The sequence below is a fragment of the Trachemys scripta genome, chromosome 4, assembly GCF_013100865.1.
Source record: "Trachemys scripta elegans isolate TJP31775 chromosome 4, CAS_Tse_1.0, whole genome shotgun sequence".
In the NCBI taxonomy this organism is placed as follows: Eukaryota; Metazoa; Chordata; order Testudines; family Emydidae; genus Trachemys; species Trachemys scripta.
In genome coordinates, this window is record NC_048301.1 from 64,064,811 (window position 1) to 64,084,414 (window position 19,604).

At 48.2% G+C, this 19,604-nt stretch overlaps 1 protein-coding gene across 4 annotated transcripts in view; it reads right to left on the reverse strand.

The window, feature by feature from the left end:
• PAPLN (papilin, proteoglycan like sulfated glycoprotein) overlaps nucleotides 1-19,604 on the reverse strand; it is a 65,221-nt gene that overhangs the window by 26,685 nt on the left and 18,932 nt on the right. For 2 of the 4 annotated variants that reach the window (XM_034769238.1, XM_034769237.1), the window contains 11 exons: nucleotides 14,887-15,002; nucleotides 11,566-11,626; nucleotides 10,654-10,756; nucleotides 9,816-9,946; nucleotides 9,331-9,454; nucleotides 8,399-8,479; nucleotides 7,056-7,228; nucleotides 6,227-6,350; nucleotides 4,695-4,821; nucleotides 2,832-2,897; nucleotides 1,706-1,759 (listed from right to left, as the gene is read on the reverse strand). In XM_034769238.1, the coding sequence (XP_034625129.1) occupies nucleotides 1,706-1,759; nucleotides 2,832-2,897; nucleotides 4,695-4,821; nucleotides 6,227-6,350; nucleotides 7,056-7,228; nucleotides 8,399-8,479; nucleotides 9,331-9,454; nucleotides 9,816-9,946; nucleotides 10,654-10,756; nucleotides 11,566-11,626; nucleotides 14,887-15,002 (1,160 nt within the window). The remainder of the gene's footprint in view (nucleotides 1-1,705; nucleotides 1,760-2,831; nucleotides 2,898-4,694; nucleotides 4,822-6,226; nucleotides 6,351-7,055; nucleotides 7,229-8,398; nucleotides 8,480-9,330; nucleotides 9,455-9,815; nucleotides 9,947-10,653; nucleotides 10,757-11,565; nucleotides 11,627-14,886; nucleotides 15,003-19,604) is intronic. The other 2 variants (XM_034769239.1, XM_034769240.1) reach the window with 2 other exon arrangements.

The following is a 19,604-nucleotide window of genomic DNA, read 5'->3' on the forward strand; positions in this document are numbered from 1 at the left end:
GGCACTCAAGCCCAGGCAGCCACCTCCCCAGCCAGACTCTCTCAGGCAGCAACCAGCCCACCATGCTGCAGAGCAGTGTCCCAGCAGCCGGAAGGGTTTGGGCCCTTCCACTCCCCAGCATCTGGGGAAATCTCCCCTGACGTCACCCAGCCCCGCCTTCACCCCACCCCATTCCACCCTCTCCCCTGCCTCTTCCTGCCCCCCGCTCCTCCTCCTGCACACCGCCAAACAGTTGATCGCGGCAGGAGGAAGGTGCTGGGGGGATGGGGAGGAGCTAATTGGTGAGGCCCGCCGGGGGCCTCCCCAGGGGAGGAGGGGCTTGCCGATGGGTGCTCAGCACCCACTATTTTTTTTTCCATGGGTGCTCCAGCCCCAGAGCACCCACAGAGTTGGTGCCTATGATTTTGGACCACAGTGGTGTGTGGAGCCCAAAGTCAGAGGTAGGGGGTGCTCATGGAGGACTTCCTGCTGTCAGCTACCTTCCAGTTAACCAAGTAAGCTCCAGCTAAAATAGCTCCACTGATTAGTCAAGAGGGCAGATAAAATTTTTGCCATCTCCTTCTACTTGTTCCCCCAGCCTGTCATCATCACCTTCATCTTAACCAGACTGAGTCCTCAGCCCATCCTCCTCATTAACTCCACTAAGGGTCCCATATATTTACTGAGCAAGAGAAGCGACACAATAGAATCCTATACAAGAATGCCTTCAAGGTCAATGAGCAATTTCCCAATATAACTCTGGGTCCTCTCAGCCAGGAAGGAACACAGCCACTCAATTCCTACCTATGACTGTAGGTAGGGTGACCAGATGTCCTGATTTTATAGGGACAGTCCTGATTTTTGGGTCTCTCTCTTATATAGGCTCCTATTATCCCCCCACCGCCTGGCCCGATTTTGTACACTTGCTGTCTGGTCACACTAACTGTAGACCAGTCATAAACAACTCACAGTCAACTGCAATTAAGGCAGTTGATAGATCTAATAGTATTAGTGTGGACACCTGATCATTCATTATCCATCAAGTTGTGTTTCCGTACCGTACACAAGTCTGCAACCAAACTGACAAGGGCCAAGGAGATCTGGGGCACCTAGATACTATAAGAGCATCTTGTTGCAACCTTTTCAGTTATCTTACCCAAAAGAGGGAAGATTAAAATGGTTAAATAATTGCTCATATTGTTAATGTCAAGCAATGGTTTCTTTTGCAAAGGGCATATGCAAGTGTCCTTCAAAGCAGATGGCAACTTGTGATCTTCAAAGGAGGCAATGACAATTTCCACCAACAATGGACCTACTTCTTCCCAAATGTCCTTTAGCAAACAGGAGGGACATGGAATTAAGTCACAGACTGTGATTAAAAATTCCCCCAACACCTCCAGTACCTCAATGAGTGCCACAGGATGAAATCAGAGCAAAGAAGACCTGGTGTTTGTTCCCCACAAGATATAATTTTGTGCTGCCATGAATGCAAATAACTCAGTCTAAATCTGCAAAATAACTAGAAATTCCCTCACAACAAGAATCAGCAGCCAGGCACAGACTGCCCAGATTAATCAGGCTGCTAACCACACAAAACAAATTCACTGATCAAGATGTTGCAGATGCTATAGTGGAGTTAAAAAAACAATTCTTCATTTTCCCATAGCCACAGCATAATATGCTTAATAGGCAGCAGGTTTAAAATAAACAAAAGAAACGCACTTACAATGCACAGTCAACCTGTGGAACTCCTTGCCAGAGGATGTTGTGAAGGCCAAGACTATAACAGGGTTCAAAAAAGAACTAGATAAGTTCATGGAGGGTAGGTCCATCAAGGGCTATTAGCCAGGATGGGCAGGGAGGGTGTCCCTAGCCTTTGTTTGCCAGAAGCTGGGAATGGGCGACAGGGGATGGATCACTTGATGATTACCTGTTCTGTTCATTCCCTCTGGGGCACCTAGCATTGGCCACTGTCGGAAGACACGATACTGGGCTAGATGGACTTTTGGTCTGACCCAGCATGGCCGCTCTTGTGTTAAAAGGTCTTTATGATAGTTGGCCAAATTCACCCAGAGGCTTTTGCAACTGGTACTCAAGGCATCTTCTGCCTCACTTCTTTCATCACAGGCCATCTGTAAACCGAGGTGACCTGTGAGATTGAAGCTATGAAAGAAGATGCCTAAGGACAACCCTATTGACAATAGAGGGCAACATGGTGGTAAGTCCCACTCAGCCATTAGTAGAGTGGTCTGCTGGGAGGACAATTTTTCTCTTTTTTGCTTCCGGTGCCATGGTGGAGAGCCATATCATCGCAGTAAACACTGCACCCAGGCACTTTTGTGCCTGCACTGGAGCACATGCTGTTGGGAGAAGAGCTTCGGAGGAAACTTGTGGTTGCAACAAAGGAAGTTTGGCATTCTGACTAGTTATTAAATAATCTGATTCACTGCAGTCCTACCCCATTTCTGTTTCTTTCTATACGAGTTTATCATCTTGACAAATTGAGAAAAATCTTCAAAAGCAGCCGCCTTGCCCAAGGGAAATGGCAATGCTTATTTCAGGGTCAGAAACAGAAAGATACAAAGAACTGTCCCCTCCAACAATCACATCAGAAGAGCAAATCATCAGTAGGGCTCACCAGTGTCCGAGCAAAGCTTCCCCTTTTCTAGTACCCAGGACCCTCCACCATCATTTGTGGGGGGTGAGAATCAAAAGCAAAGCACCATCCTAGACCGTCACCAAGGATGGAAACACCCAGTGGGGTTCACCAAGCAACTAGATTTTCTAGGTGGGAAGTGGGCAGAGAATAGCTGAAGCTCTGCTTTCTATAATCTCTATCTCCTTCTTGTTACCTCTTCATTTGAGAGCTCCAGGCTCCGCTGTGGCTCCACACTCCCGGCAGATAGATGTAAGATATCCTTTATACACAGAACAAAGGTTTTAAAGGACTTTAAGCAATATTTAGAATTCTAGAGCTACAGCTTATTGTGTAGGCAGAAATGATCCCAGGTCTCCAGGTGCCCTCAAAACACAGGGGCTCCAACAGGCCTCACACTAATTCCACTGGATATTCAGAGAGGTGACACCAGGGTGATAAAATGGTACATGCTGTGGATACCCAAGTTGGAGCCATGTGGCAGCCAACTGAAAGTGCAATGGAAGGGGGAGCTTGACAGCCCAATAGGAGGAAGGATTGCAGGGCTCAGCCCTCTCAGAAAGGGCCAGGACCTGGGGAATGCAACAAGTTAACTCCCCTCGCTCTTATATTTGCAGCTCTAAGTGAAAGGAAGAATGAACACTAAGTGAATCCTTCTCCTTCCCCCACTTTGGCTAGGATAATATCTCCAGCAACTCTACCTAGGCAAAGTGAGAGCCCCTGGTTTTGGACACAGACTCAGGCCACGTAGATCCATTCCTTATGGGCACAGAAATCCATTCCCACATCTTGGATAAAACATTTCAAAAGTGCCTAAGGCTACATCTATACTACAGCCGGATTGATGCTCTGCGGCCTTGGCTACACTTACAGCTGTACAGCGTTGTGAGTTAAACCTGTCTTCGTACAGCTGAGTAGGGAAAGCACTGCAGTCTGTCCACACTGACAGCTACCAGCACACTGTCATGGCTACATTTGCAGCGGCATTGGGAGCGGTGCATTATGGGCAGCTATCCCAGCATTGCAGTGGCTGCAACGTGCTTTTCAAAACGGGGGTGGGGTGGAGTGTGACAGGGAGCGTGGGGGGAGAGAGAGTGGGTTTTTGGAGTGCGGACACGCACCCTGCCTTGCAAGTTCCGACCCCCCTCCCTCCTCTACCGCTCTCTCACTCACTGAAAGCAAACAGAGCTCTTTGTTTTTTTCCCCTCACAGACCAGATAAGCAGCCACTCATGGAAAGGGACCCCCCTCTCTTCCCCCCCCCCTCCACGCGCCACCTCTCTCTTCAAGCAAACATTAGCTGTGGGCGTTCCAAAGGGACCCCCTCCTGCCTGCCTCTACGCATTCACAGCAAACAGTAGCTGTGTTTGTTTTTTTGATAAGCAGCTCTGGGAGCCCGGAGTTCACAACAAAACAAAGAGAGGCATCACAACAATACAAGGAGAGGAAGCTTCACTTAAAAGGATTATGGGGAGTTTCCGGAGGTCAATCACTGCGTAATAAGGTAACTCCCTGTTTACACTGGAGCACCAGCATCTCAGCCACTCCTCAGCAACTGTTATTCCTTTCGGGGAGGTGGAGTACATGCAGCGCTGCAGCCATGGAGATACAGCGCTGCAAATGCCTTGCCAGTGTGGACGGGGGGTGAGTTACAGCGCTGGGAGCGGTTTTACAGCGCTGTAACTCGCAAGTGTAGCCAAGGCCTGAGATCGATCCACCCACCAAATCAACAGCAGATCGCTCTCCAGTTGACCCCTGTACTCTACCCCCAATGAGAAGAGTAAGGTAAGTTGACAGCCTGTATCCCACTTTCTAAAGTGACTAAGGCACTAAGTCCCATTGACCACTGTTCTGCCAGTCACAGCTCAGGTATCAACTATCCCTGGGTGCTCTAGAGACATCTGTTTCCACTGACATGTGAAGTGTATGTTTCTTTCATCAGCTCCAGACTGGGGTGGCAGTGGAGGAAGCTGAAGGCAATCAGCATTCTTTTTCCTGGGTCTCAAGATACTTCACAAAGGGGTTGAAGAATCCAGAGAGGTGGAAAGAGAAAGTCTCACCGTTTTGTCTGGGGACAGGCTTGAAGCCCACATGTCCGGTTATTGGCTGGCTTTGGTTTGTCCCTGCACATATAGTCTGGATAGGCTTCATTGTCTATGGTGCAGAACACCAGGCGTGACTGGTAACCTAAAGGAGAAGAGGAAAAGAATATTCTGGTCAAAGTGGCCCATCCATAAAAGAGATTTAAATCCAATGGTTTGGGGAATGGCACATTTCTGAGGTAGTCTGGAGCCCTCACAGCAGCTGCAGGCTGCTGAGAGAACTGGGCCAGGTACAACTCCAGGAATCTCTATACAACTTGTTCCCCCATAAATTGTCCAGTGGTTAGGGCAGTAGCCTAGGACTTGAGAGACTTGGATTCAATTCCCTGATGCTCCATGGACTCTCTGTGTCTCAGCTTCCCAACTGTAAAATGTGGATCTTAGTATTACTCCACTCCAGGGTGGTGTTGGAAGGATAAACACACGAACGATTGTGAGGTGCTCAAATACTCTGGTGAAAGAGGCTATAGAAGTACCTACCCTAGATACCGGCTGGGCCCACTGGAAGGGTAAGAGATCCGGAAGGAATTTTCCTTTAGCTCAGGTGGCTGTGCCCTGTGTTTTGGAAGTTGAAGAACCAGGATTCTAATCCTGGCCCCCGAGGGGTGTGCCCTGCCAGACATAATTTATCTAGTAATTGTGTCCATTGTCTGCAACACATGGACTTGTTACAATAGCAGAGCTGGGGGTCAGCCCAACGAGGCTGGGTCTAAGCCAGGATGAAAGTGGATCAGCCCCTGGGGAAAGGGGCAACTCTGCATCCCTATTCCAGGATTATAACAGCAAGGGAGGTGATGTCACCTTCTACAGAGGCATCCTTGAACTCATATTATGGGCAAGAGAGGTAAGTCACTGCAGCAAAGAAGGTGAGAAAGGGCAGGCAGGAGCTCAGCATACTATGAAACTGGTTTTCATTGAGAATCCATGAGTGTGTTGACGTGTACATGGCGTGACCACAGGGGAGCTCTGGCAGCCTCTCTGCTGGATGGATGCTCCATATGGAGGCACTAGAGGTGGCAGGTTAAGTCACGTGGGGGTGGAGCAGCAAGGAGATGGGCTTGGTGAGGATGTGTTTTGGGTGGCTCGAGGGGGCAGAACTATGTGTAAAGGGCTGAAGCTAAACCAAAGAAAACTTAGGTTGGCTGTCACGAAGAAATCCTTGACAGAGAGATCTATTGGTCTGGAAAACTGTCCCCAAGGGAAGCAGTGGGAGCACCATCACTCAGGACATAGGAAACTAGACTGGACAAAGCATTGAAGAACAGAATGTAGGGAACAATCCTGCAGTGACCCCCAGCCTGGCCTCCAATTCACAGACCCTTCATAGCCTACTGCAGCTGCCAATGCTCCTTAATCTCTCTGTGGGACAGCCCTGCGGATGGGGCCACTGACAGCTTTTCAGATGGCAGTATGTAGTGTCCTCCCTTTCGGATACTGGCTGTGCATTGGGTACTGTCTGCCGCTGGTGAGGGTGCCCCCAACCATCTTACCTCCGCCGCACTCAGAGCTGCAATCACTCCAAGAGCCATAGCTCCAGCTGTAGCCCGAGCTGTACCCTTGCACGGGCAGGTAGTATTCATACTGCACCCCCTGGTTTGGCTCCTGGCTGATGAGCTGCAAAGGAAAGAGAATGAAGTAAGAGCCAGAAAACAAAACAGTATTTTCTCTCTCTCCTGGCTGCTCTTCCTGTCCTTATCTTAGGATCCATGCAAGGTAAACTCCCCCTTCTGCTCCCTGCACCCCTCTGTTCATTCGCCATTTATTTTGTGTGCTTTGTTTCCTCCCTAATACATCTTAGACTCTAAGACTTAGAGCACTCTTTCCAGTGAAGAGAGAGCATGCATATTCCTCAGAGCTGGTTGATTGTGCTGATCCTCTAATAGGCAGCAGGTGGTATCCTGGGCTGGCCTTACACACAAGCATAATGAATAGCTACTTGGGTACCCCCATCCTATACCAGATCTTTAATTCATGAGCTTCCCCCATTATCTTCTTTAGCTTCTTGATCAGAAAGAAGAGACAGCTAGTCACTACCAGGTCTCCTCCTACTGCCTCTCTGGCAACAGGACCAGAGCAGACAGTGGTGTGAACATGGCTTGATAGTTCCCCTTCTTACAGGGGAAGGCCCCACAGATCATAAGGCTGGCCCTGGTGATATCCCTGCTCACTGGGCTCAGTACAGGTGTATCACTTCCCCTGTCATCTACTGACATTATCCTGTAGAAACCAAGCACATCATCTCTGCAAAATGTGATGTGCAGCCCAAGACCTACAACCAGAGCACGATGACATTAAGAGAGGATAAACACAGCTGCTCACCTCAATGACTAAGGGCTCAGTGGTGGGACCCCTGGAGTGAAGCAGCTCAGGGGCCAGGTCCCCTTCAGAGCCTCGATCGTAGTGCACAACTGTGCTAGCAATATGCAGGTCTCGGCTGAAGTCAATCGTCCAGTGCCCATTCAGATAGTATTCCCCCTGCACATTCTTGATGGCTGGACAAAGCCGCAGGGCACAAGAGAGGAGGTGGGGGATGAATGGGTTGGAAGATCCACTATTCACATGACACGCTGACACCACTTCAACCAGATGCCATATAACATGGCTTTACGATCTGCTCTAGATCTCACAGGACATCAGCAACTCACGAAGCCCTCAGTTCAGCCACTTGAAACCCAGCTTCCTCACACAAGCACCACAACCTTCCTAAAAGCGGAGAGTAACTCCTGGGCTAACGTACCAGTGTCCATTAGACAGTGGCAATGGGTGCATCAAACATGGTAACTCACGGGAAATGAATGCCCTCTTGTATTCAGTACCTTCTGCATTGGAGATAAACATGTGTGTTTCCCTTCGGTGTTTGTTTTCAACAAATGCCAAGTCAAATCAAGTTCCTGTAGGAAATCATTATCCTGTGACAACATTCTAGCCCCACTGATGCTCCCTGCTTCCTTGCTCAGGCTCTCTGATTTTCTGCACGGTGAGCCTTTTTCACTGCAGGGTCCAACTCTTTACCACAGATTCCATTGCAGCCCTTGCCGTATGCTCCATTCCCCACCTGATTATTGCATGTTCTGTTTGGTAGGCAAAGGTGTTTGTGTTGCAATGTGGCAGAGAACATTTTGACACCGTAATGAAAACTCTGCCGTGTTTGTACTGTACAAGAGCATGTCAGGAATCCATCCATAGAGCATGGGGAAGATAGGGCCTAATGCACAGGGAACTGGCCAGCTCAGAAGAGGCCTGTGTGCTGGGAGCCCATCCCTAAAGCAGGAGTGGCAGAAGTTTGGATTTGACTTTACCAAGCTTTGTGGCAAACAGACAAACCCCAACTCAAACTTTGCCATGTTTGTCAGACTCTTAGAAGTTCCAGGCAGAAGGTTTAAATAGGGCTTGGTCTTTTTATCCTCACATATGTAGAATCACAGTAGTGGTGCTGGGCCAAGTCCGAGTCCCAGGTCTGAATTCTCTAGTTCCCTAGTTCTCTAATTGTGTTCAATATCCGAACCTGGATTTAGAACTGAACTTTGTGCCCAGCTCCTCCCTTTGCAGGGGGCAGGCCCAAGCTTCTGCCCCACATGCCCCTGAACTCTGGTGTGTTGGAAGTCAGAATAGAATTCTGTGGCTTGAGTCCATTCCTACATTCATTACAATGTCTGTCTTACCCAGGAAGTTCCTGCTGGGCCTAACTTCCTTAATGCGGAGGCTTGTGGCTCCCATGGGAACGATGAAGATTTGATTGTAACCTGAAGAAAATGAAGGAAGTTGGTCAAGGTACTGACAGACAGTGATGGAGGATGTGAGAGGCTTGCCCATGTGAGTGGGAGCTGTCCCCAGCTGCACTAGTGGCTGCATGGATGAGTTATGAGATAACTGGAAAGAACTCAATCCAGCTGTTGCAGCTTCATTAATTTTAGGATGGCTGCACCCAGATTTGTTTCACTCATGGAGTAGTCCACCCACTTCATGGCTAAAATACATCTAAGAGCAGCATTATCACAGCATTGCACTCTGAAAACAATACAGTTAGGGGCCTGTTTGGGCTTCCATTACAACCCTAATTTTCAGCGTTTCCTATCTCGGACATTTCAAAATGCATCAGATTGAAACTCTGCAGACAAAGATTCATCCCAGTGCAATCATTAGGCTGAAGTAGTTCAGAGCCAGCCAAATGTGGGAGAGCCAGGTTCCAAGTCCTGGTCCCAGTCTCCCACTCCTTTGGGGGGTTCTGCAGACCTTGGGTAACCAGCTGCATTGCAAAGAGCACTTCCAGCAGGCATGCTCTGAGGGACAGTTCAATGGAACCTCTCTCGTCTAGAAGAGTTGTGGCATCTACAAGAGACTAAGAGAGGGGGAGTGGGAGAACCTTAGGGCTGCAGTGGGAAATAGGAGGGGACCCCCCCAATAGAGGTGGTCATTATGTTTTCTAGCTCTAGCCTGCTGTATGGGTGGGTTGGATGAGTGCACTGGTCTCATGGCCTCAGTAAACAGAGAGAGCAGATAACTCCACCAGCTCCATGCAACGGGTCAAAATGAGACCAGGTTTACTCTGTCCTTCTCCCCTGTTCATCCTTCTAGAAAATCCAGACTACTGTACCTTTGGGGAGGCTGAGCACATCAAAAGTGCCCTTCACTTCGTAACAGGCTCTGCCATCCCCTCCACACTGCAGGCACTTATCTTCCTTCTTGGCAGAATTGAGCATGTCGTCACAGCCGACAGCCTGTCAGAAAACAATGCCATTAATGTGCTTAAACCAAAACCAGAGCATGGGGTGGGATGGAGAAAGAAAAGGCCAGGGCCTAGACTGATCACTAGGAGGAGGATAAACTAGATAGCTCCGGGTGCAGTAGAAAGGGTGGGTGATTGGGCTGGTGGTTAACTCTCCCCAAGAGTCCACAGAAATATATGTACATGCTCCCCACTCTTCCTCAGTTCCCTAGAAACCAAATGCATTTGCTGTGTTGTTGGATAACAAGGGCATCGTTTGGGAAGGGCTGGATAGGACAAAGGGAAATGCCAAGAAGACTGACATACACCCACTCTCTCTCATAGAAAAGGGATGAGGTGGTAGGATGACTTACTTGGCAGACTCCCTCGACACAAACATCCCGTTTGCCTGGCTCACAGGGCGTCCCATCAGCCACTGCTTCCTTGTGCCTGTAGTAGAAGTTCTCTCCCTTGGGAATACAGTTTAACTCGCATTTATTGGGAGCTGGAAGGGAAGAAAATAGCAGGTGTCACATGACATGGTTAATCCCTTACAAACACACCATGAGCCTGAACCTGAAATGTGGGATTAGGCCCTGAGGAGTGGATTGCTATTAACATTAATGACTGGTTCCTACAGAATACGTTCCCATGTAGTACGAGGCTTTTCAGAGAGAACAAATGTTAACACAGAAGAACACCAGTAACATATCAACAAAGAATGAAATTCTTCAGGTAAGCTTTAAAAAACCCAATAACTCAGAGCTGGCTGAGTGAATATGGAAGACAGCAGAGTCCAGTGGTTAGAGCAGAGAGTTAGGACTTCTGATTTCTATTCCTGCCTCTAAACTTGGTTCTCTGAGTGTCCTTGAGCAAGCCACATGCAGCAAGATTTTTGGCAGCGTTCACTAACTTGAAGAGCTTTATTTTTGGGGGGTCCAATCTGAGATACCTTTTGCCTGATTATCAAAAGGTGTTGAACAGCTGCTGGAGCTATAGATTTCTGTGCCTCAAAGGCAGCCCTTGCCAGAGCGCTTGTGCAATTGTTCTGGAAGATGGTCCATTCCAACAGACACCTATAGCTGTTCCAGAAGAGGACCCCTCCGGACAGACACCTATGCATTTAGGACTCTTTCCAGACAGAGACCCCCTACTTTCAGGCAAAGCCAAACACCCACAAATCAAACAAGTTTAAAACCTTGTATCCATTACCTCCATAATAAGGCAGCCACTTGTATCTCTTTCCTTGGAATTCTGTTCCATCAAACTCAGCACACTGCTCTGCTCGGAAGTCTCTGGAGCCCTCAGGGCAGCTCTGTGGGGGAAGAGAGAACCCAATCGCACAGCATTCTCACAGGGAGGAGGGAGGTAAAGGAAAGGATCTCACTGGGGTGTGTTCCTCACAGCTTCCCCACAGACTGGCAATGACCAAGTCACTCCTGAATGCAGCTCTGACACATGACAGCGCATTACACTGTCTCCAGGTCAGGCCAGCTTCATTCTTATCTTAAAGCAGGTGATTAGGGAACTGCTTCTTCCCAGACAGAAGGTCTTTGGATGACTATCAAGCTAGAACCATGAACATCAACAGTATGAGTGCTCCCTGATTTCTTTCCATGACGTTGTCCATAATAAACCAGATCCATCTCATAGTCAAAGGATTCAGACCCAGAGCCCTAAACCTTTTCTCATATTGTCTTCCTGCTCTCTCTGCTCCCCGTAGTCTCTCAAATGCAACCTTGATGCCCCGTATGTGTTGGGAACCTCTGAATAGGCTCTGGATAATAGAAGGAATTCTCAGTGTAGTGAGCAGACACTGGGGTTTTCAGAAAACTGAGGGTGAGATAATTGTAACTATACTAATATCTACATGCTGCAATCATCAAACAGAGTTGGTATGTGCCCAGAATCTATTGCACAAGGGCACAAATTCTAGCCTGGGGCCTAATCACCTGTGAGCGTCCCCAGGCAAACAGTGTTCACCAGCAATACTGGCTCTGGTGCTCCTGGGGAGGAGAAGAATCCCACTGGCACTGACAGGGCTCAGCACATGGCTTCTGAAGAAAATTAAGCTCCTCCGGGAGAGGAAGCAGCAGGAAGGAGAGAATGTACTGAGCACTGTACCTGAATATTGCACAAGCGATAGTTTCGAGTTGGTCCAATACAGTTAGACCCACCATCTGTCCTGAAAGACAGAGAAACAACATGAAGTAGTTCTGAAGAGATTGTAAATATCATCCCCATTGCTATTTATTAATAATCTCCCAGGTAACACAGTGAATTTATCAGCACTTTGCACACAGCATGCAGCACTAAGACACATTCCCTGTCCCAAAGAGCTAACAACCTAAGATATCCTATTTCTTTCCTACAATACTGAACCTGGCATCTTTCAGCACATTCTCTTGCTGTAATCTTGTTATAGATACAGGTAGTATATACACTATGTATTACCACAGGGTGGTTTTTAAATTTTCTGGGGGCAATGTTTTTTCCCCACCAATTAGTGGAGGCAGATTCTTTTATTCTTTGTCAGGCTTTTTATGAACACAAAGCTTGATGTCTCTAACAGCACCTGTGTGATACAGCATGTCTACCTGGGGGTGAGCAGGAAGAGTGGGTGGGGTGGCAATGGATATGAAGTCAGCGTGCACGCACACTTCAAACTACCCTGCCATTTACATTCCTGCTGTTATGGGACTCATTAGCTGGAAGAACAGAATGGCCAAAGGGAAGGGAGGTAACCATCTTCCCTGATTCTATATCTGACGCTTCAAAATGAGAGGGATACAGCTCAATGCCTAACAAGTTCATATCCAGGGAGAAATTGGATTTGAAAAAGCCATCTGTTGTACCCAGAGGCGGATTAGGGATTTGTGGGATCCTGAGCCAGAGCAAGTGGGGGCCTCTCTCCACCCTGCAGTTCTCCAACCCCACCCCCAGACCTCCTGCTGGGGAAATGGGGTCAGGGTGCAGGGGTTTGCCCTGCCCTGGCCCCCCACGCCGGGCACTGCGTGGGAGCGGGGTCCAGGCATGGGGTCATCCCCAGCAGGAGCTCCAGGTGGGCAGAGCAGGGCAAGTCCCCACATCCCGACCCCACTTCCTGGCGGGAGCAGGGCAAGCCCCTGTCCCACCTGGCAGGCAGGTGAAGTGGGTCGGGACGTGGGGGTGTCCATTTTTCCGGGGGGTCCCCAAATTGGCCGGGACTCTGGACACAGCCCATTGGCTCAGTGGCTAATTTGCCCTGGGTTGTACCCCTCCTGCTTCTCTCTTGGTCCATCATCTCAGCACTTGTGACACAGCAAGGTGGGTCTCCAGGAATGCTGAGTCAGCACAGAGCGAGACAGTCCAGATCATGAAGCAAAGGGAAGAGGCATGCTTGGAGATTTTGTTTTTTTGAAATATTGCAGAACAATCAGAACTCTTATAAAAAGCCTATTTTAAAAGGAGATTGAGGAGCCAAAGGGGGCAGAAGGGAGACTGCCTACTTCAGCTTGTGTTCTTTTTGGCTATGTCTACAGAAAGTTTTTAGACCTATCATTATCAATGGGGGCAGCTATACCTGCTCAGGGAGGTTCAGTCATTGTTACCATCTACCCCTGCTCAGAGGTTAGATGACACAATGTTAACAGTGCCTGAACAATGGCCACCTTATGGCTTCTGGTGGTAAAGCAGCACCTGTTGGGAATCATGGGTCTGAAATAGAGGCCAGAAAATAGAAATCCCCTCCTGTGAAAAATGTCATTGGGGGGGGGGGGGGGGGAGAGAAATTGTCCTGATATCAAAAATTCAAAATTCTTCACGGGAAGGGATTTCCAGAACAATTCCATTTGGGGAGAACCGAAGGATTTAATCTAAGAGAATCTGACTGAGGCTGCCAGAGGCCAAGTGCCCCTGTTCTCTGACTTCCTGGCTCTTAGCCTCACCACCTCCTCTCTCTGGTAGCCCGGCAGCAAGGAGAAGAGAACCAGGGCGGCTCAGCTTCCTCACCAGAGAGACAGCCAGGTAGGGCAGGTGGCAGGAAGGCTGAGCACTGGGAAACAGGAACGCCTGAGCACTCAGTTGCCAACAGCCTGCCTGGAAGGCTCTTGTTAATTTTACTTTCTCCCTGAAGCAGAAAATGAAATTGACAAGAGCCTCTCCGGCAGAGAGGTTGTTTCAATTTTCCTGATGGACAATCAGAATTTTTCTGGGAATCCCTTCCGGGGGGGGGGGGGGGGGGGGGGACTTTTTGTCCCAATTTGGGATGAAATGTTTTTCGAAAATGTAAATTTTTTTTTGCAGGAAGGGATTTCCCTTTTCTGGCCAGATCAGTTTTACACCCATGATTCCCATTAAGTGCTGCCTCACCAAAGGAAGCTGTCATGTGGACATATCTTAGGCACTGTTAACATTCTGTCATCAAAAATCATTCCAATGGAAAATTTCCCACCAGCTCTGGTCTGAAAAATCTTAGCATAGACACTGCTTTCAGCCCGCAGGAGAATGATAGGCACAGGGGTGTGCACATTTTCCCCATAGGGCACCATAATCCTGGCCAGAAAGACACCCTTTTGCCATATCAAACTTGTGCCCCAAACACAACTTTTCTTGTCCAATTAACCTCAAACTTTCCAATGATGCCATTCTCCTCTAGCATGGGCATTTCAGACTGAAGAGAGCCCAGCCTGTTCAGAAAGTTAGAGGAAAAGCCCCATCAGGTTTATAACGAAAACTATGTGAAAAGCTTCCTATATAATAGAGTTTTTACTCTGACTCCATTATATATTAGAGATGGCCCCAAACTGTAACCTCAGATAAGAACCCCCCTCAATCCACCTTGAATGTGTATCAGTTTGGATTTGTTCCCCTGGATCTGAACCCACCACCATAATTTTAGCTGTGGCTAGGGCTGAAAACTGGAAAAGGCCTATTTTCTGGATCCAGTGGGAACAGCTGGTTTCTCAAGATTTAAGATATTTGGGCTGAAATTTTGACAGAAAAGCTGATGCAATTTTGGCATCACCAAAATCAAATTTTAGCCTTGTTCAGCTTTGAAGCCACACTCCAAACCCTAATAAAAGAAACCTAAGGTCAGCTCCTAGGCTGGTGTAAATTGGTGAAGCTCTATTGAGGCTAATGGAGCAATGAGGATTTACACTTGCTGAGGATCTGGCCCCATTCTGGATCCAAACTCTGCCTCCCAGTTTCATCTTATCTCTATACACTATATTCCACTTCATCTAGATGAACTCTTCTGGGGGATAGCTGCTTATTAGAGATGCCTTCCAGAAAACAGATTTAGCCTTGTTTCCATGCAGGGAATAAGAGAGGTCAAACTTTCTTTGGTAGGTGATTGACAGGTCATTTCACCAAGAGACATTAGAAAGCTACCCTGAGCTACCTGGTGATGCCTCTTATGGGAGGAGAAAGAGCGTGGTAATATAAAAAGAAGAAAGCCCTCACCTTTGCGAGTAGCAGCGCCGCTGCCGAAAGCTGATGCCCCCACCACAGCTCCGACTGCACTCGCTCCATTCTCCCCAGCCCCCCCAGAAATCAATCTGCCGCTTTGCCTTGCGGGCCTGTGAAAACCAAACATTCAAGTGAACATGGTGAGACAGAACAAAAGTAGCAAAATTGAACCAACTACTGTGACGTTGCAGTCTATATGATTTTATAAAAATTTGATAATGAGTGAATATAATGTAACTGGAATATGCTTCATGCAAAAGGTCTCTTGTAAGGTATCATTACAAAGCTTATTATCTACTGAGTATGATCATCCTATTTGTATAAATGTACCACTCTTGTATCTGAAAGTAGAAATATGAAATATAACTCTGCAGGCCTATTGTAATTATGCAAAGTGTGGGCCATTAATGGTGGTTTGGAATCTTGATGACTCCCATTAACCAGGACCACTGTCTGCAGATGGGTGTGTTTTACCTGTAAGTTTTCCTGTAAGTGTGTGTGCTGGCAAGTGGGCAATGAAGTCTTGCAGTGACATGTGATCATGTCACCTGAACTGGAATCCATCTTTAACCTAGGGTGACCAGATAGTAAGTATGAAAAATTGGGAAGAGGGTTGGGGGTAATAGGCACCTATATAAGACAAAGCCCCAAATATCGGGACTGTCCCTATAAAATCAGGACATCTGGTCACCCTACTTTAACCTGGTGTCTTTCCATTGAGTAGGAGGGGGTGGAAACCTAGAGAGGGACAAAGGATTCCCGCCTTATGCAAAAGATATATAAAGGGGAGGAACAGAACAAAGAGGAGAGAGGCGTCATCATGAAGAATCCCCTAGCTACCACCTGAGCTGGAACAAGAGCTGTACCAGGGGAAAGAATTGTGCCCAGGCCTGGAAGGGGTCCAGTCAGATGAAAAAAACTTACTGAAGCATCTCTAAGGGTGAGATTATTTGGTTTGATTAGACATAGATTTGCGCATTTTATTTTATTTTGCTTGGTGACTTACTTTGTTCTGTCTGTTACTACTTGGAACCACTTAAATCCTACTTTCTGTATTTAATAAAATCACATTTTACTTATTAATAAACTCAGAGTATGTATTAATACCTGGGGGAGCAAACAGCTGTGCATATCTCTCTATCAGTGTTACAGAGGGCGAACAATTTATGAGTTATAAGCTTTATACAGGGTAAAACGGATTTATTTGGGTTTAGACCCCATTGGAAGTTGGACATCTAAGTGTTAAAGACAGGAACACTTCTGTTAGCTGCTTTCAGGTAAACCTGCAGCTTTGGGGCAAATAATTCAGACCTTGGGTCTGTGTTGGAGCAGATGGGAATGTCTGGCTCAGCAAGACAGGGTGCTGGGGTCCCGAGCTGGCATGGAAAACAGGGGGCAGAAGTAGTCTTGGCACATCAGGTGGCAGCTCCCAGGGGGTTTCTGTGATCCAACCCGTCACAACTACATCATGCTGTACCAAGCAAAGGTGTTACCATTCCCTCTCCCTAGCTAATGGGTAAGGAGATAGAGGGAAAAGGACAAGAGGCAGGAACAAAAAGCCTTAAGTACTAGAAAAAGCATCTAATGCCCCACCCACCCACGGGATCGCAAGCCCAAACATCTAAACTGCAATTTTATGGCCCTGCAGACCAAGTCCTGTGAACTTGAGCCAGCTGATCTGGGCCCACCATGGCTGTGCTACAAGTCTTTTATTGCAGCATAGGCATACAGGCCAACTCTATTCACCTTCAATCCATTTGGCTGCCTCCGAGAAAGGATCCCAGCTCCTTGGAATGTTTACGTCTTTCCCAACACTCTAGACCAGCGGTTCTCAAACTGTGGGTTGTGACCCCAAAGTGGGTTGTGACCCTGTTTTAATGGGGTCACCAGGGCTGGTGTTAGACTTGCTGGGGCCTGGGGCTGAAGCCAAAAGTCTGAGCCCCACGGCCCAGAGTTGGAGCCGAAACCTGAGGATTTCAGCCCTGGGTGGAGGGGCTCAGGTTACAGCTCCCACCCACCCAGGGCAGAAACCCTCAAGCTTTGTCTTCACCCCCCCATCCCGGGGTGGGGCTCAGGCTCCCACTTTGGCCCCCCTGCCTGGGGCGGAGGGGTTTGGTCTTCAGTCCCCATTCCCAGGATCGTATAGTAATTTTTGTTGTCAGAAGGGGATCATAGTGCAATGAAATTTGAGAAACCCTGCTCTAGACACAAAGCACTACTTCCCAGATTAGGAAAAAAGAGATGTTGACATAGGCATCACCATCCCAGACCAGATCAACAGAGCCACATACTCCTTTATCCTGTCTCCAGGCCCGATTCTTAAGAGAAAGGCATAAAACACCTACAATGCAGCTGTCTGCAATACGATTCCAGGGAGGGACATTTTTTCCTGACTATCCCTGGTGATCACCACATGCTCTGGACATCAGCATTGATAGCCCTAATCATGTTTGTATTCTAGATGATATAACTGAGGTATGAGTGTCAAGGGAACCCACAGATACACTTTAGACTAGGATAAGATATTGGTACTAAGCGCAATGCTATCAGTAAGAGAACATTGCCCCAGAAGGGTATAAAATATTGTAGCTGGGGGAAACCTGGCTCATCGCAGTCAGCATGCTCTGTACAGAGAAGGATGTGGAACTCGGGGAGTGGGGAGATATTCTGAGAAGGAATAATGATTGCAGGTATGCAAGATTACTTACTATGAAATTATTTGGAAGAAAGAAGGGGGGGGGGAAACAGTGCACCCCAGGGAGAGAGAGGAGTCCTGGAGCAATAATACATTCTGGATTTAGAATGGTAATTGAAAATAAGGTTTGTAATTAGGGTTGTGTGTCTGTGTCCATAGGGCTCTGTTTGCAAAGCCTGCGGTTGAGAGGGGCTAAGCGTGCTGCTTGGGCAGTAAGCCAATGTTGCTACCGACTGGACGATGGAGCTGAGACAGATATAAAAGGTTGCAACAGGAGTCAGTAGCTGTCTTTACACCCACTCCATTTCCTTTGCCCTTTAACGTTATAATTCTATCCAAAAAGCAATCGAGTTTATCTGGCAGGATTTATGAATCCAGGATGCCTACTACTAATGGTTACATCACTCTCAAGGGCCCAGAGCCTGGACTGCATCCAAGCTATATTGGGTACAGCTCAGGAAGGGAGGGGTGCAAAGGTGACGGTGTCTTTGGGAATATATCCAGAGCTTCCCTAAACATTCTTTGGTACTTTAAATACGAACACATGTAATAGTCAAATCTTAGACTATTTACAATCTTGCAAAAAAGAGCAGCAAAAGGCTATTAACCTCCTGTGTGCTGACTGCCACTGCAACACCTGTGCAATGAAGGCATGTGTGTTCTTGATAAAGCTGGCATTCCCCTGCACCCAGACAGCATCTTCCAGTTGCACTCCGGGAATGGTCTCCTGCTGAAGAACAAGCTGTTGCAGACTGGCATCACAGCATGATGACATCACTCATCGTGATCTTATGTTGTAACAGAATAGTTGCTGGGTTGGGTCGGATGAGGCTGATCCTAAAACGGTTGTTTCAGATCTCCAGTACGACTATTGGCCCAGCCATAGCTTGGCTTGGCCCTTGTAAACTATCAAATTAGTTCTTCCCCAGAAAACAGTGTGTAAATTCCCCCTTGTCTTCTGGAGATGGCTTTTTTATTTTCTATCTGTATTTCCTTGCTTGTATACGAGTCCTTGGTGTAACACCCGCAGCTGTCTCCCCTCCTCTCTCCCTCCTGTACAGAATGTGTCTCCCTTTGCTGATACAACTGTCACAGGAATCATCCCGCTATATTGCTGTAACTGCTACCAAATCGCACTCATGATTGTCTTGCTGCAACATCCCCTTGAGTTCTTCCTACCTAGTCCCTGTGATGCCCTAGCATTTGTAAGGATGCACTGGAAGGAATCGTTCCTTCTCCTTGCACTTTGCTGTCCTGTTTGCGTCATACAAGCTATGTACAACCCTCTCCAACCTCTTCCACTACAAGTCTACAATCCAAATCCCTTGAGATGAATCCTTTGGTGCTGACCATCTCTCTCATCCTAGCTACAGCATACTTGACTCAGTGAAACTGCTCTCTCTGCAATACAGGCACTTCCATGCACTTTCCCCCTTCTAGTAAATATCTCCCTGGCCAGAGCACCCATTGCTGGTGCATAGGGCCCAAAGCTGAACTCTTATTCATCAGCCTGTCTCACTCATTCATGCATTTCCCTAGGGTTACCATATTTCAACAATCAAAAAAGAGGACGGGAGGAGCCCCGCCCTAGCCCCGCCCCTGTCCTGCCCTAACCCCGCCCCTGCCCCTTCCACTCCCTCCCACTTCCTGCCCCCTCAGAACCTCCAACCCTCCCCCCCACGCCTTGTCCCCTGACTGCCCCTCCTGGGACCCCTGCCCCTAACTGCCCCCCAGGACTCCACCCCCTACCTAAGCCTCCCTGCTCCTTGTCCCCTGATTGCCCCCTCCTGAGACCTTCCCCACATCCTAACTGGCCCCCTAGGACTCTACCCCCTACCTGTCCCCTGACTGCCCAAACCCTTATCCACACCCCCACCCCCAGACAGACCCCTGGGACTCCCACGCCCCATCCAACCACTCCCCACCCCCTGACAGCCCCCCCCAAAACTCCCGACCCATCTAAACCCCTCTGCTCCCTGTCCCCTGACTGCTCCGATCCCTCTCCCCACTCCTGCCC